Source organism: Pseudophryne corroboree, chromosome 7 (assembly GCF_028390025.1).
Source record: "Pseudophryne corroboree isolate aPseCor3 chromosome 7, aPseCor3.hap2, whole genome shotgun sequence".
Lineage (NCBI taxonomy): Eukaryota > Metazoa > Chordata > Amphibia > Anura > Myobatrachidae > Pseudophryne > Pseudophryne corroboree.
This window is the reverse complement of record NC_086450.1, coordinates 21,886,773-21,902,292: the sequence shown is the minus strand read 5'-3', so window position 1 is coordinate 21,902,292 and position 15,520 is coordinate 21,886,773. Positions and strand designations below refer to the sequence as shown.

Here is a 15,520-nt window from a genome sequence, read left to right as displayed (position 1 = left end):
AAGGTATCAATATGTTCTGACAGGGAATCTGACCACGCAGCTGCAGCACTGCACATCCATGCTGAAGCAATAGCTGGTCGCAGTATAATGCCTGAGTGTGTATAAACAGACTTCAGGATCGCCTCCTGCTTTCTATCGGCAGGTTCCTTGAGGGCGGCCGTGTCCGGAGACGGCAGTGCCACCTTCTTTGATAGTCGTGTGAGCACTTTATCCACCATAGGGGGTGTCTCCCAGCGTAACCTGTCCTCTGGCGGGAAAGGGTACGCCATTAGTAACTTTTTAGAAATTACCATTTTCTTATCAGGGGAAGCCCATGCTTCTTCACACACTTAATTTAATTCATCAGATGGGGGAAAAACCACTGGTAGTTTTTTCTCCCCAAACATTATACCCTTTTTTGTGGTACCTGGGGTAACATCAGAAATGTGCAAAACATTTTTCATTGCCGCAATCATATAACGGGTGGCTCTATTGGAATGTACAGTAGTCTCCTCGTCGTCGACACTGGAGTCGGTATCCGTGTCGACGTCTGTGTCTGCCATCTGAGGTAGCGGGCGTTTTAGAGCCCCTGATGGCTTTTGAGACGCATGGGCAGGCACGAGCTGAGAACGCCGGCTGTCCCACATCTATTATGTCGTCAAATCTCTTATGTAAAGAGTCGACACTGTCACGTAATTCCTTCCACATTACCATCCATTCAGGTGTCAGCCCCACAGGGAGTCACATCACATTTATCGGCACCTGCTCCGCCTCTACATAAGCCTCCTCATCAAACATGTCGACACAGCCGTACCGACACACCGCACACACACAGGGAATGCTCTGACTGAGGACAGGACCCCACAAAAGCCCATTGGGGAGACAGAGGGAGAGTATGCCAGCACACACCAGAGCGCTATATAACACAGGGATTAACACTATAACTGAGTGATTTTTCCCCTATAGCTGCTTATATATATATGTAATACTGCGCCTAAATTTAGTGCCCCCCCCTCTCTTTTTAACCCTTTGAGCCTGAAAACTACAGGGGAGAGCCTGGGGAGCTGTCTTCCAGCTGCACTGTGAAGAGAAAATGGCGCCAGTGTGCTGAGGGAGATAGCCCCGCCCTTATTTTAACTGACTTTCTCCCGCTTTTACTGGATCTCTGGCAGGGATATTTTTACACCTATATAGCCTTCCTGACTATATATGGTGTAGATTTGCCAGCCAAAGTATATTATATTGCTGCTCAGGCGCCCCCCCCCCCCCCCCCAGCGCCCTGCACCCATCAGTGACCGGAGTGTGAGGTGTGCATGAGGAGCAATGGCATACAGCTGCAGTGCTGTACGCTACCTTGTTGAAGACCGAAGTCTTCTGCCGCTGATTTTCCGGACCAACTTCTTGCTTCTGGCTCTGTAAGGGGGACGGCGGCGCGGCTTCGGGACCGGACGATCGAGGTCGGGCCCTGTGTTCGATCCCTCTGGAGCTAATGGTGTCCAGTAGCCTAAGAAGCTTCTTCTCCCCTTAGTCCCTCGTAGTAGTGAGTCTGTTGCCAGCAGATCTCACGGAAAATAAAAAACCTAAACTATTATTTTCTTTCTAGGAGCTCAGGAGAGCCTCCTAGTGTGCATCCAGCTCGGCCGGGCACAAGATTCTAACTGAGGTCTGGAGGAGGGTCATAAGGGGAGGAGCCAGTGCACACCAGGTAGTCCTAAAGCTTTCTTTAGTTGTGCCCAGTCTCCTGCGGAGCCGCTATTCCCCATGGTCCTTACGTCCCCAGCATCCACTTAGGACGTTAGAGAAAAAATGTTTACAAAAATGGATAATGCCTGGTAACTGTATTTTAGACACTGCTTCTACTTCTAATACAATTAACGGCACACGCCATCTAGGATGGAGCATGGATGGAAGGCAATAACTGAGAACAGAAGACAAACATTTTTCTTTGGTTGTGAAACTTTTTTTTATTTTATTCCCTTTCGTTCATACTCATCAGTATTACTTTGACACATAGTATTAGAGTGGAAACATATTAGCATTTAGCACCATGATGTCCGATCAGTAATCTACTCTTCTATTTTAGTGGTCTTGGCCAGCAATGACAGGAAAGTATAGAAAGCACCTAGCAACATTAAATGTCTTTGATTGATCAATTATTGACAATACATTCTATACAAAATACCATCCGTGATTGGCAAATTTACATTAGAAGCCAAATATTAGCTGTACAGAGTTGACTTGCCATCCTCTACTGCCTCATCAAACTCTCCCCATATTCCGCCATGATGAGGTAGTTTAGACATGGAAGTTCTTTCTGTATGTGGGAACTTCATCTTGGTTAGAATGATGGGTGGAATTTAACGGACAGAAGATCAGTGCTTTGGAAATTGGCCAAAAATGTAGGAGATACATTACACAGTGTTTCCAATATTCAATTTCTACTTTTTTTTTTTTATTCGTTATAGCACCATTCGGATGTTCTGAAAATACAAAAAAATTTGTACAAAAAATAGAGCAAAAGCATTTAGTTTTGTGTTATTGCAAAAAATATAGCCCTCTCCATCCAATGATCCCCCCCTTTTTCTTTTCCACGTTGTTTGGAAAATAAATTACTGGCACACAGTTTATTTTGCTGACAAAATTACAATGGGGAGAGAAATGGAGTGCAGATCATTTGCCGTGGTTTAAAATTAAGCAATATCCTAAATTTACAAAAAGCATACAGGTCCCACTTCAACACCAAATTCTTGGTCTGGTCCACCAACATCCATAGGTGCGATATCGACAATAGGCAACCTCATCGTCTTGCGCGTTCTGTACTCAAATACTGTCCGACCCCATTCTCCTGTGTGCTTCTGCAAATGGACAATTCGAAAAAGATCAGTGAAACAAGATAAAAACTAGGACGACATTTGTTATATGAAGCAAAAGGATGAAAACGTTCTTTTCCATTTTTGTGTCAATTATCTAATGCATTTAATTCAGAGGCACCCCTAACGTTGTTTGTGGAAATGGCCATCGAGGACAAAGATATGCCAAAGATCGTTTCACCTCAAAAATATCTGTAAGATGGTAATGCAAACCAAAAAGAAACAAAAAAAGGCAATAGATACAAAAAGTGTAGATTATAAATTTCAAGTGCAGAATCTAGAAGCCACAATCATTTCGTACAGATGATTGTCTTGTCTACAACCCTATCACATACAGACATTCATTACAAGACCATCGCAATCGTACTAGTGGGGATTAGTTGGGATTCACCCGTTCCTGAATCCCCACAGATGTACTTTCTATTGCAGCTTCTGGAACTGCCAGGAAAAGTCTATGAGAAAAGGGCACAATTGGATGATCATGCCAAGTGAAAATACACTGATTCCACAATTTACACAAAATCAGTGACTTTCCATGCGACAATCCCTAATTTAATTGCAAAGAATTTCCCAGCACCGTGCAGTAATTAACTGAATATGCCTAATTGACTCCATGTTGCTATAGGAATGAAATCGCATGCCCCAGATCTGCATATGCGCAGGTCTCCTCTGAGATGTGTGTGCACATTGCTTTTACATACATCTCTGAAACAGGCCAAACTGAAATTACACACTGATCCATGCAATTTCAAAGGGCTTATGGAGGGGTCATGAAGTGGCGGCTAGCCAGATGCGGGTGTGCAAAGACACAGTCGTACTGACCCAGGCAGCCATGTTCTGAAGGCACCTTCATAGTGTTGGTGCAATGTCCATAGTGATGGTCCGATCGCCGGTGCATCTTTGCGCATACAAAGGCCACAGCCAGTGGGTGTCCCAATAGGAAGCCCTTCATCGGCAGCATTAGCATACCGATGCATTCGCACTGCGGCAAAAGTTGTGGCTGCAACGGCATCCACCTCTGAATCTGGCTATATACACATATATACTCTTGTAATATTTATCAGCGAAATAAGAAAACTTAGCAATTTGTGATATACTTACTGTGCAACCATCTTCCAAAACTGTGTATGCAAATTTGCTATTTCCTTCGGCCTTGAGCTCACTTTCGGTGGAGCTCATCAATTTTAGAGCCTTCTTCACATTTCCATTCTCCCCATCCATGTAGGCGATGCTGTTTTTGCAGTGGTAGGTGATGTTCTGATAGCCTCTGCTGGACAGGATTCTGAGGAACGCCATCTGCACATCAGTAACATCTTCTGGGAGCTCTGGATCTCCGTAGCTGAACTGGAAGTTAGAGACGGTAATTGTTCAAATCAAATCTCAGAACAGTAACCGCAAGAGTTCACCGTAATGTGAAACATATCTGTGTTTGCCTTGTAGACTGCTATAAAAGGTTTGGGGATGGTCCTAGCGCCAAACTGCTATAAAGCTTGGTGATTGTACGAAGCGCTGTTTACAACATCTTGCAATATTATTAAGTATCTCCATTCTAGGAAATGCCATCGGTGGGTAATCCATCAATGGTCACTATCGATGGCAACATGGATGGATAATCTCGGAAAACCATCTGTAGGAAAACCATTGATGGCTTTACCTACCGATGGCCACCCCTGAATTAGTGTTAAAAGACCTCTGGGCCGATCAAAGCCCAGGGGCGTGGGCTTTGTGGGTGTCATGGGTGAAGCTAAGCTCTGTGACCCAACACATGGAGAACAAAAAATACTTTCACCATCTGGACAATCTGGTCCCCCCCATCGATTGTAAAAGTATTTAACATTGGTTATAGACCATCAATGATTTCAAATCATTGATGGTCAATGGCCATCCCTACTCCATTTAATTTTTCTGTCAATTTTTTGTAGAAAAGGGAGCTATTTGTCTACCTTAAGATACAATAAACTTAGGGGTCATAAAAATGACTTGGCTATCAATCGCTGACAGGGAAAACCAAATGCTTAGTCTTACCTGGAAGCCACCACTCATGGAATCGCCAAACCAAACGTGTTTCTTATCACTTCGCTCGCTGCTGTACCATTTCCTTTGTGGGACAATGCTGGGGTTGGCATTTATACACGTTTCTCCAGTCTCCATGTTGCAGAACACTCTAATGGCATCCATTCTGCAACCTTGGTTTGGATCGATCCAATATTCTCCTACAAACAAAAACAACATGAAAGAAAAAAAAACTCCATAATTGTATACTGGAAGAACGAATTAAAGATCTGGGGCTTTTATAAGAGACAGGTGCAATGGTTTGGGGAAAACATATCAAACCATGGATAGAGGTAAAGGGCAGAGAGATAAAGTACCAACCAATCAGCTCGTGTCATTTTTCAAACACAGCGTGCAACAGGAGCTGGTTGGCTGGTGTGGTGCTTTATCTCTCCCCCATATATCTCTCACCAAGGTTCGATACAATACCCCCTTTGTATTGAATAAAAAATAAAACATATACTGGGTGGCTACAGTATGTTACACTCATCTGTGCATCTAGTAGCAATAAACTCTTCAGTTGGCAGAGCTTACCCCCCCCCCCCCCCCCCACCACCACCACATCTTCTATCTGCACCAAGTTTTGGAGATGCTTCAAACTGTCATTTTGGACTGTGCTAGAAAAATGAGTTAGTAGCCAACTGGTTGCTTAGGGCAACTACTACAATTTATCTCTTGCCAAAGTTTGATACATCTCCATCATGTTCCCCTAAGGTCTTTGGAAGAATGATACAGAATTACCATTGTCAATCAAATGATCATGGAATAAAACGCTAGTACCAAAACCATACGTGCCAAGCAATCGTTACTGGTGAATTCTAAAACCAAAAACAGATGTCAAGATCACGAGGAGCTTTCAGCTCTCGTACTCACCGCTCTTCAACTCTGGCCGGCAAAACTTGAGGTCCCGGCAGTTACGCGCTGGGTTCTTTCTTGAGCCGTCCGGGCTGATAATGTTTTCTATCTGGCTATTGATTGATTTCAGGGAAGTCATAATCTCAGCAGTACTAGTGGTATCGGATGCTTGGTCACCATAATAGGGCATTGCCGGTCCTTTCTCACCCATACCAAGTTGTCCACGAGCACCTTCTTCACAACAAGAACCGGGTGGACCAGGGGGACCTGGTTGTCCTGGAGGTCCAGGTTGCCCATTTGAGCCCTATGAAAAAAGGTCCAATTAATATAAATTTTTGGCAAAAATAAGAATTTCTGCACAGAAAGCATTGTGTCCGTATAAAGACTCAATCACACTTTATGTATATGACCCCCAATGCTTAGAGGGCTAAAGAGGGGGTGAGAAGCGGAAGGGTAAAAACTGTATGGGCGTGTACAGCCAGCTGAGCAAGACCTGGTCACAAACCCGTATCTGCCTGTCAGGACGCAGACGGCCGCGAGGCACCTGACCCCTAGACAAAGTACATGATGGAACCCCATCTCTACTATATTAGGTCACAACCATCTACTTACAGCAATTTATATTTGCATGCAGACAGCGGCAAAATATTCCATTTAATTTATAAAAGAGGAAGAAGTTTGTACCTACGGTAACTGAATTATATATGTACTGTTATTTTGCATTTGTGTTTAATTTTATTTTACATGACAAATGCAACTTCCTACTTATTAACACTGTCCAGACACTATACTATGTATATGGCTCATCATTATAGTATTCACTGTGTGTATTTAATGTGTACAAATTAGTTACTGCGACTTTACTGCTAACACTATCAAGTCACATCTCTGAGCCTTAGTTACTCCTGGGGGTATATTTACTAAAGCGCGGGTTTATAGAAGTGGAGATATTACCCGTAGCAACCAATTATTCTATATATTTATCTAGCACCTTTTAGAAGATAATAGCTAGAATCTGACTGGTTGCTATGAGCAACACCTCCACTTCTATAAACCCACACTTATAGCTGTTATGAGCCACGGCTGTGGCTCATTCCTGTTTTGCATTTTTGTTATGTATTTTATGTTATACTTCTGTTTATGTTCCCCGTGGGTGTCATGGGGTGCTCGGAGCTCACCCTTAAGGAGGGGATACTGTTATGAACCACAGGTAGTGGTTCATTCCTATATTATGTTTATAAAGTTATCTTGCATGCCAGGATTTCCTGTTGCTCTGTTTTAGAATGCTCTTGTCTGCTGCCGCTGGTGAGTCTGTGCAATTGCAGCTTGTTCCCATGTGTTCAGCCTCATCTGGCTGCTAATTGCATCTTGTCAGCTTGGAGTCATGCAATAGGCCAGCTGCACTGGATTATTAATTAGGCCTCTCTGTTATATGCTGGCTGATTGCAGTTCGCAGATGCTGGTGATATTTCTTGGTTTTCAGTCTGCTTGAAGTCTGACCTGGTTCCTGCCAGTCCCTGAGCTCCTGTATAGCAGTGTCTGACTAGCTGCTTCCTGTGTCGATTCCGGTGTCAGTCCCTGTGTCGATTCCTGTGTCTGATCCCGTGTCCTGCTGTTAGGCGTTCCTGCCCTGAGGTCCAGTGGCTTTGCCTATCCTTGGTCACGTTCCTGGTTTCCTGGGATCCACCGGTCTGTCTTTTGGGATTCTGCCTGTCCTCCAGTTCTGAGAGTGTGTGTCGGCATCATTGAGGGTTCCTGTCCGTTTGCCAGTATTCGTACCGGTTCCGTGAGTAGCGGCACTGCCGCGTCCGTTGGCCTAGGCTGCTATATTTCATTATTGTTTCTGTCCCTGGTGTTTTGCAGAGGGTTCTGCTTGTGCTGTCACCGCCGGTACACAAGGGTATTGTGTCGGCGTGTGATCAGCATTTCCTTTGTTGTTATTTTCCTTCGGCGGTTTCTCCGCACATACTTTAGGTTTTTAGTTAGCTTGTAGCCCCTGGCCTGTTTGCTTAGCTAGAGGGCCTCTTGTTATCATCCTGTCTCGGATTTCCCTTTGTCTCTCACTAAGACCGGGGGCACCGGAGTTGGGCAGACATAATCCGCCTTTCAAACGTGGCTGCCAGGGGCTCAAGAAACCATAGTCTCGCAAGGGATTTCTGACAGCACGGGTGAGACAACAGAGTTAGGGCGCCAGGGGCTATTCCCTTTCCATTCCCCTTTCCCAGCGTTACGTCCTGGTGCTCTGGACTCACTTCATGAACATCTCCCTTGTTCTGAGCACCAGGAACCTAACATTATCACCAGCCATACCACAAAAAAGAAATAAAACTTTTTTTTCTTTTTTGGCCCAGTCCAGTGTCTAGTCTAGAATCCAATCCGGTGTTTAGAATCCAGTCTTGTCTAGAATTCAGTGTGCAGAATCCAGTCCGGTGTTTAGAGATCCAGTCCGGTGTTTAGAGATCCAGTCCGGTGTTTAGAGATCCAGTCCGGCGTTTAGGAATCCAGTCCGGTGTTAAAAAAAAAAAAAAGTCTTGTTTTGTTTAGCAAAAATTTTAGCCTTGTCTAGTCTTGTCTTGCCTTGTCTTGTCTTGTCTTGCCTTGTCTAGTCTTGCCTTGTCTAGTCTTAAATCCTCCTATGTCTACTATGCAAGCCCTGCAGGCATCTCTCGCAGCCCTGAACTCTGCATTCAGTGCTTTGAGACCAGAGCTACTAGAAGTTTTGCAGCTATCCCTAAAGCAACTGCAAAACCTTCTGACTAAAATCTTGCTCATCTTGCCAGAAGTCGTTGAGAGTACATCTATCTCTAAAGAGACTCTAGTTCACAGTATGGTGACAAGAGAACCCTCTGGTTTAATTGAAGAGAAAAGATTTAAAAGTTTTCTGCGGCCCAGGCTCTCAGAAGAGGAGCGTCTGCGTCGCAGAAACTTAAACTTATGCCTATATTGTGGGAGTTTAGGCCACTATCTGCAGACCTGTGAGTTGCGCAAGCCGAAGTGTGGTGACGAGTCTTGACCTCTGGCCAAGTCGAGTCAGGATACAAGATCTACTCCTGTCTCTACTGTGGCAGAGGTACTTGTCACACAACCCATACTAAAAAGCTCTCTGTCCTATAATTGGGGTCCTTGGGCAAGGGAGCCCCATTATAGATTCAGGAATCAAAAGAGAATGTTTCTCTCCTCTCTTGAGGTTCCTGTTGAAGCAGAGTTGCAAGCCCCTGGAGCGGTACCCGATGCCCAGAGTGCTGGTGCGGTACCCGATGCCCAGAGTGCTGGTGCGGTACCCGATGCCCAGAGTGCTGGTGCGGTACCCGATGCCCAGAGTGCTGGTGCGGTACCCGATGCCCAGAGTGCTGGTGCGGTACCCGATGCCCAGAGTGCTGGTGCGGTACCCGATGCCCAAGCTTATAGAGGGACATCAAATATTGTAGTTCAGGTGTCCATACCAGAAGGGGTCTCAGAAGCTGTTACCCCAGGTAGGGACTTGAGGATCACAACCCCAGATAGGGTATCTAAAACCATAGTTCTTGAAGGGAACTCGAGAAGCAAAACCCCAGAAGGGATCTTTGAAGTAATATCCCCAAGTGGGGTCTCGAGAGGCGCAGCCCCAAAGAAGGGTCTAGAAGTCGCTTCCCCAAGAAAGAACTTAAGAAGCATAGCATTAGTGGAGGATCTGAACGTTATTACTTCAGCAAAAGTCCCGGAAGTCATAGTCCCGGGAGAACTTTCGATAATTATCGACTCAGAGAGGGAGGCCGATGGCCCGATCCCAGTCAGGGAGGCCAACGGCTCGGTCCCAGTAAAAGAATCCGAGGCCACTGCCCCAGCGGGGTTCCCGAAGGCCACTGCCCCAGCGGGGTTCCCGGAGGCCACTGCCCCAGCGGGGTTCCCGGAGGCCACTGCCCCAGCGGGGTTCCCGGAGGCCACTGCCCCAGCGGGGTTCCCGGAGGCCACTGCCCCAGCGGGGTTCCCGGAGGCCACTGCCCCGGGTGGGGTTCAGAAAGTCACTGCCCCGGGTGGGGTTCAGAAAGTCACTGCCCCGGGTGGGGTTCAGAAAGTCTCAGCCCCGGGTGGGGTTCAGAAAGTCTCAGCCCCAGGTGGGGTTCAGAAAGCAACTGCCCCGGGTGGGGTTCAGAGAGTCTCAGCCTCGAGTAAGGTCAATAGTGACCAGGTCCTAGCAAAGCACTCCAGTCAGTCAGATGAGAAGGAAACAGATCCTGACTCTGATATCTCAACATCCATAACCTTTGATGGGGACTTAGCCCAATTTCAGGCGCTTTTCAAACACTATTACACTATTATGTTGTCTAGACCATTTCTGGGCGTCACTTCAGAAAACCTTGGGCTCTATCTGATTTATTCTTTTAGAGGAGAGCCTTTTGAGTGGGCGACCAGCCTAATGAAAGCTGAAGATCCCATTCTTCAGGATCCCCTAGCATTCTGTGATGCAATTATTAAAAGATATGGTTCCAAAGAAATTGGTTCAGGTTCCTCTAAGTCACCCGTCTTGTCTGCTGAGAGTCCACCAAATACTGTAAACTCGGCACAAGAGTCCAAGCCCGTTGTTTTGACTGCAGGATGTGCTTTTCTGACTTCTTCTTCTAATAGTACTTTGCCAGAAAGTTCAGCTCCCAAGGGTAAGAAACCTGTCTCTGATTTGAACGCAGCCTTGCTGGGTGGTACCATCAGTTCAGACAATGTTTGGGGAATTACCTTGGTCAGACCTAAAGAGCTTTGTAAAAAGAATAAGAAGAAGAAGAAGAAAAAGAAATAATTTTTTGGACTCTTGCCTTGATTTAAAAAAAAAAAAAAAAAAGAGATTTTTTTTTTCTCCTTGTCTTGTGTCCTGTGGCCACCGTTAGGGGGAGGGCACTGTTACAAGTTGTTGCTACAGCTTGATTTTGTTTTCTTGTCTGCTAGACCAGTGTGTCAGGTTTTTTTTTTTTTTATCCCTTGTTCTGGATAGTCTGAATTTTGGGGTCTTTTGACCCCTCCTCAAGGGGGGGGGGGGTAATGTTATGAGCCACGGCTGTGGCTCATTCCTGTTTTGCATTTTTGTTATGTATTTTACGTTATACTTCTGTTTATGTTCCCCGTGGGTGTCATGGGGTGCTCGGAGCCCACCCTTAAGGAGGGGATACTGTTATGAACCACAGGTAGTGGTTCATTCCTATATTATGTTTATAAAGTTATCTTGCATGCCAGGATTTCCTGTTGCTCTGTTTTAGAATGCTCTTGTCTGCTGCCGCTGGTGAGTCTGTGCAATTGCAGCTTGTTCCCATGTGTTCAGCCTCATCTGGCTGCTAATTGCATCTTGTCAGCTTGGAGTCATGCAATAGGCCAGCTGCACTGGATTATTAATTAGGCCTCTCTGTTATATGCTGGCTGATTGCAGTTCGCAGATGCTGGTGATATTTCTTGGTTTTCAGTCTGCTTGAAGTCTGACCTGGTTCCTGCCAGTCCCTGAGCTCCTGTATAGCAATGTCTGACTAGCTGCTTCCTGTGTCGATTCCGGTGTCAGTCCCTGTGTCGATTCCTGTGTCTGATCCCGTGTCCTGCTGTTAGGCGTTCCTGCCCTGAGGTCCAGTGGCTTTGCCTATCCTTGGTCACGTTCCTGGTTTCCTGGGATCCACCGGTCTGTCGTTTGGGATTCTGCCTGTCCTCCAGTTCTGAGAGTGTGTGTCGGCATCATTGAGGGTTCCTGTCCGTTTGCCAGTATTCGTACCGGTTCCGTGAGTAGCGGCACTGCCGCGTCCGTTGGCCTAGGCTGCTATATTTCATTATTGTTTCTGTCCCTGGTGTTTTGCAGAGGGTTCTGCTTGTGCTGTCACCGCCGGTACACAAGGGTATTGTGTCGGCGTGTGATCAGCATTTCCTTTGTTGTTATTTTCCTTCGGCGGTTTCTCCGCACATACTTTAGGTTTTTAGTTAGCTTGTAGCCCCTGGCCTGTTTGCTTAGCTAGAGGGCCTCTTGTTATCATCCTGTCTCGGATTTCCCTTTGTCTCTCACTAAGACCGGGGGGGCACCGGAGTTGGGCAGACATAATCCGCCTTTCAAACGTGGCTGCCAGGGGCTCAAGAAACCATAGTCTCGCAAGGGATTTCTGACAGCACGGGTGAGACAACAGAGTTAGGGCGCCAGGGGCTATTCCCTTTCCATTCCCCTTTCCCAGCGTTACGTCCTGGTGCTCTGGACTCACTTCATGAACATCTCCCTTGTTCTGAGCACCAGGAACCTAACAATAGCAATTATACTGATGTTAAACAGGCACACATGCCGCTGATTCAGCGTAGGGCTCATCTTCCGATGTGGTGGACTCAGCACATCCGCGTAATTGCATTTTAATTTCAGCCCCCTCTTCTGTGTAGCTGGCCTTCCCTTTGTACCTCCTTGCCAGTGATATTCGGGGAACGGTGGAGGCACAGAGACAGATTTTTTGTTTTCACTGAGTGGCGCCATTTTTAAAAAATATCGCTGGGAAGACGGCGCCGCTGAACAATAAATAGACGGAGGGACCCCCTTGTCATGCCATTGGTGACACTGCTCTGGCTGCAGGTGCGGGGTCCCCAGCATCCACTGTGTATCCCACATACATAATAACTATGTCTATGATTAAGACCATATTCCTGCCATTTTCACAAGTGAAACCACAAAATCACTAATCATACTAAAAGTCTTATTCTCACCTCTGGACCAGTTTCTCCTCTGGTGCCACGGGGACCTGGGGGTCCAAGTGGTCCTGGGTATCCGCTAGTTCCATCTTTACCGGGTAAACCATTGCTGCCTGATGGACCCTAAAATAAAAATATATTAATTGCTCAGCCCTTACTCAAGCATAAGAAAATATTTGCAACAATTTGCTTAGGACAACGGTATACTCACCCTAGGACCTTGAGGACCAGGAGATCCAGCAGTACCTTGCTCTCCAGAAGAACCCTAAGATGAAGTGCAATGTTTTAATTAATGAGGCACAGTCAATATAATCACATACAGATATGGGATTATTACAAAGGTACAACATCTCTTGTATACTGTTAGCTATACCAATGGTCCTCAAACTGTGTGCCTTGGCACCCTGGTGTGCCTCGGGGTACTTGCAGGGGTGCCTTGGATTGGTGGTCCAGGACCAATTCAGATTATTATGGTCAATGTAATGCCAATCATAAAATATGTGGACAAACAGAAATAAATATTGTCTTTCACCACTCAACTGAACTGAAGGAGGACATATAAACACAATTTACTTAATTTAATATTTTAATCTCTAAATTTCTCAATAAGAAAATTTTGGCTTAAGGGTGCCATGAAAAAAATGCTGATACCTAGGGTGCCGTGATTCAAAAAAGTTTGGGACCCACTGAGCTATACCATATTTATTTAAATTAAAATATCAACTTACTACTTGAGTGACATATTTTGGGGTTTTCAAGGAACTTTTTGGTGAATTATCTATTAAATAATCATATAATAGATGGAAACTGAATATAAAACCTACTGAGAGATGATCATACAGCGAGTTAAACAGCCATAATGTAATAAACACATGTATTGTATGACAGTACATACAATAGTCCATAGTACAGTATTTTTTTGTTATGGTGTTTTTTTGAAATATGCTTGTTTTATTGACTTAGAGCACAGGTTCTCAAACTCGGTCCTCAGGACCCCACACAGTGCATGTTTTGCAGGTCTCCTCACAGAATCGCAAGTGAAATAATTAGCTCCACCTGTGGACCTTTTAAAATGGGTCTGTGAGTAATTAATACACCTGTGCGCCTGCTGGGTTACCTGCAAAACATGCACTGTGTGGGGTCCTGAGGACCGGATTTGAGAACCCCTGACTTAGAGCAATGGAAAGACTACATGTTTGATAAGTTTGGCCATGGATGTTCTACTGGGTATTCTTTTTTTGGGGTGAGACACCACTAGAAGTGGGTTAATTAAATTTAGTTTTCCTAGCTCCCATTTACCCTTTAATAAAGGTTCTGATAGCAATGAAACGCGTTAGTACAGATGAGTTTTGAATACTGGACACTTTGTAGCAATTCTACTTAAAGGTAACAGATCTCTTTAAGGATCACATATGTCATCCTGGGATCACATAGAAAACCTGGCATTTACCAAGCATTCGGAATTTATTCCAAATCTTTCAGAGGGACTACGGTTACATGAGAAGATTCTGCTGGAGTCCTAAAGTTTGCCATACATCCCCACTATCTCCTGTACTGATTCCAAATATGCATTTAGACTGTGCTAAAAAATAATGGGCTTCTTAATATATTATCAGCAGGATCACAAAGGTATGCGCCACAGTAGTTAGTCTATTTTCAGGTAGAGATCTGGGCGAGTTTATATTTTTTCTATGTTTATGTTATAATAAATATATTGTTTCCTATGACAACTCTGAGATCTCATTTAATTATTATTTCATTATTTGTGCTGAGAAGCGCAGGAATTTCTTTTACTGTAATTAAAGTTTTGCTCTCTATTGGGACAAAATAAGGAAGTCATGATAACAAAAACACAATGATGTTATTTCTGCATACACTTACAGGAGGACCAGGCAAACCGGGGTTTCCAGGAAATCCGCGATGGCCTTTAATTCCATTGGTACCGCGTTCACCGGCTTCACCCTTGTCACCACGTGCGCCTTGGACACCCTAAGAAAAAATATTTATTTTTATGTATTAAAGTAATGTAAATCCTTTCTTATCCATCTTTATGGTATATTATGTCATATGTAATTTTATACAGACATGTATGCCATATTATACTGTATTTGTTTTATTAAATAAATGCTTAAGAAACAACTTACAGGAGCACCACGTGCACCAGCAGGACCAGAAGGACCGGCAGGACCAGAAGGACCCTAAATAGATATAGAAAATAAAGAATAATGTAAAGTGTTATAATTTTCATAGGACTGGATTTGAAATTAATGCTGGGCAATAAACTATATGTCCTATTGTATGTAGATCCATTGGATTATCTCTTTGAAAGACTAGGGGACTAATTCAGACCTGATCGGTCGCTAGCAGGTGATTTTTGCACTGCTGCAAACAGATAGTCGCCGCCCATAGGGGAGTGTATTTTCGTTTTGCAAGTGTGCGAACGTATGTGTAGCAGAGCTGTACGAACAGATCTTGTGCAGCCTCTGCGCAGCCCAGGACTTACTCAGCCGCTGCGATCACATCAGCCTGTCCGGGACCGGAATTGACGTCAGGAACCCTCCCTGCAAACGCATGCACACGCCTATGTTTTTCCAGCCACTCCAAGAAAATGGTCAGTTGCCACCCACAAACGCCCTCTTCCTGTCAATCTCCTTGCGATCGCCCATGCGAATGGATTCTTGACACAAACCCATCGCTGAGCGGCGATCCGCTTTGTACCTGTGCGACGCAACTGCGCACTGCGGTGCATACTCATGCTCAGTTCTGACCTGATTGCAGCGCTGCAAAAAACGCTGGCGAGCGATCAGGTCTGATTTAGTCCACCTACAGTACAGAATGTTCACTATATTATGCTCAATGGCTACACAGGGCCAGTTTGTAGTTCATAGAAGGTAGTTTTTATATACCCGCCACAATGTATATGTATAGTTACGCCGGTGGGTCTTAAGTGGAGATGAGCGGGTTCGGATGTAACGACAGAATTAACGCCAGTTTGGTTTTATCCCGATTTTTCATATTGGCTATCCAAAACACATTACATCCGTGAGCCAATAAGATGGCGTTTTGAGAACCCAGTAAAACCGAGTAAAACCAAA

The 15,520-nt window shown here is 45.0% G+C and overlaps 1 protein-coding gene across 1 annotated transcript in view; it reads right to left on the bottom strand.

Annotated features, from left to right (window-relative positions):
* Positions 1–1,917: 1,917 nt before the first annotated feature.
* COL3A1 (collagen type III alpha 1 chain) overlaps positions 1,918–15,520 on the bottom strand; it is a 120,237-nt gene continuing 106,634 nt past the window's right edge. The window contains exons 43-50 of the mRNA XM_063932733.1: positions 14,570–14,623; positions 14,307–14,414; positions 12,637–12,690; positions 12,441–12,548; positions 5,775–6,060; positions 4,875–5,062; positions 3,951–4,193; positions 1,918–2,834 (exon numbers count right to left, since the gene is read on the bottom strand). Of these exons, the coding sequence (XP_063788803.1) occupies positions 2,688–2,834; positions 3,951–4,193; positions 4,875–5,062; positions 5,775–6,060; positions 12,441–12,548; positions 12,637–12,690; positions 14,307–14,414; positions 14,570–14,623 (1,188 nt within the window). The 3' untranslated portion in view covers positions 1,918–2,687. The remainder of the gene's footprint in view (positions 2,835–3,950; positions 4,194–4,874; positions 5,063–5,774; positions 6,061–12,440; positions 12,549–12,636; positions 12,691–14,306; positions 14,415–14,569; positions 14,624–15,520) is intronic.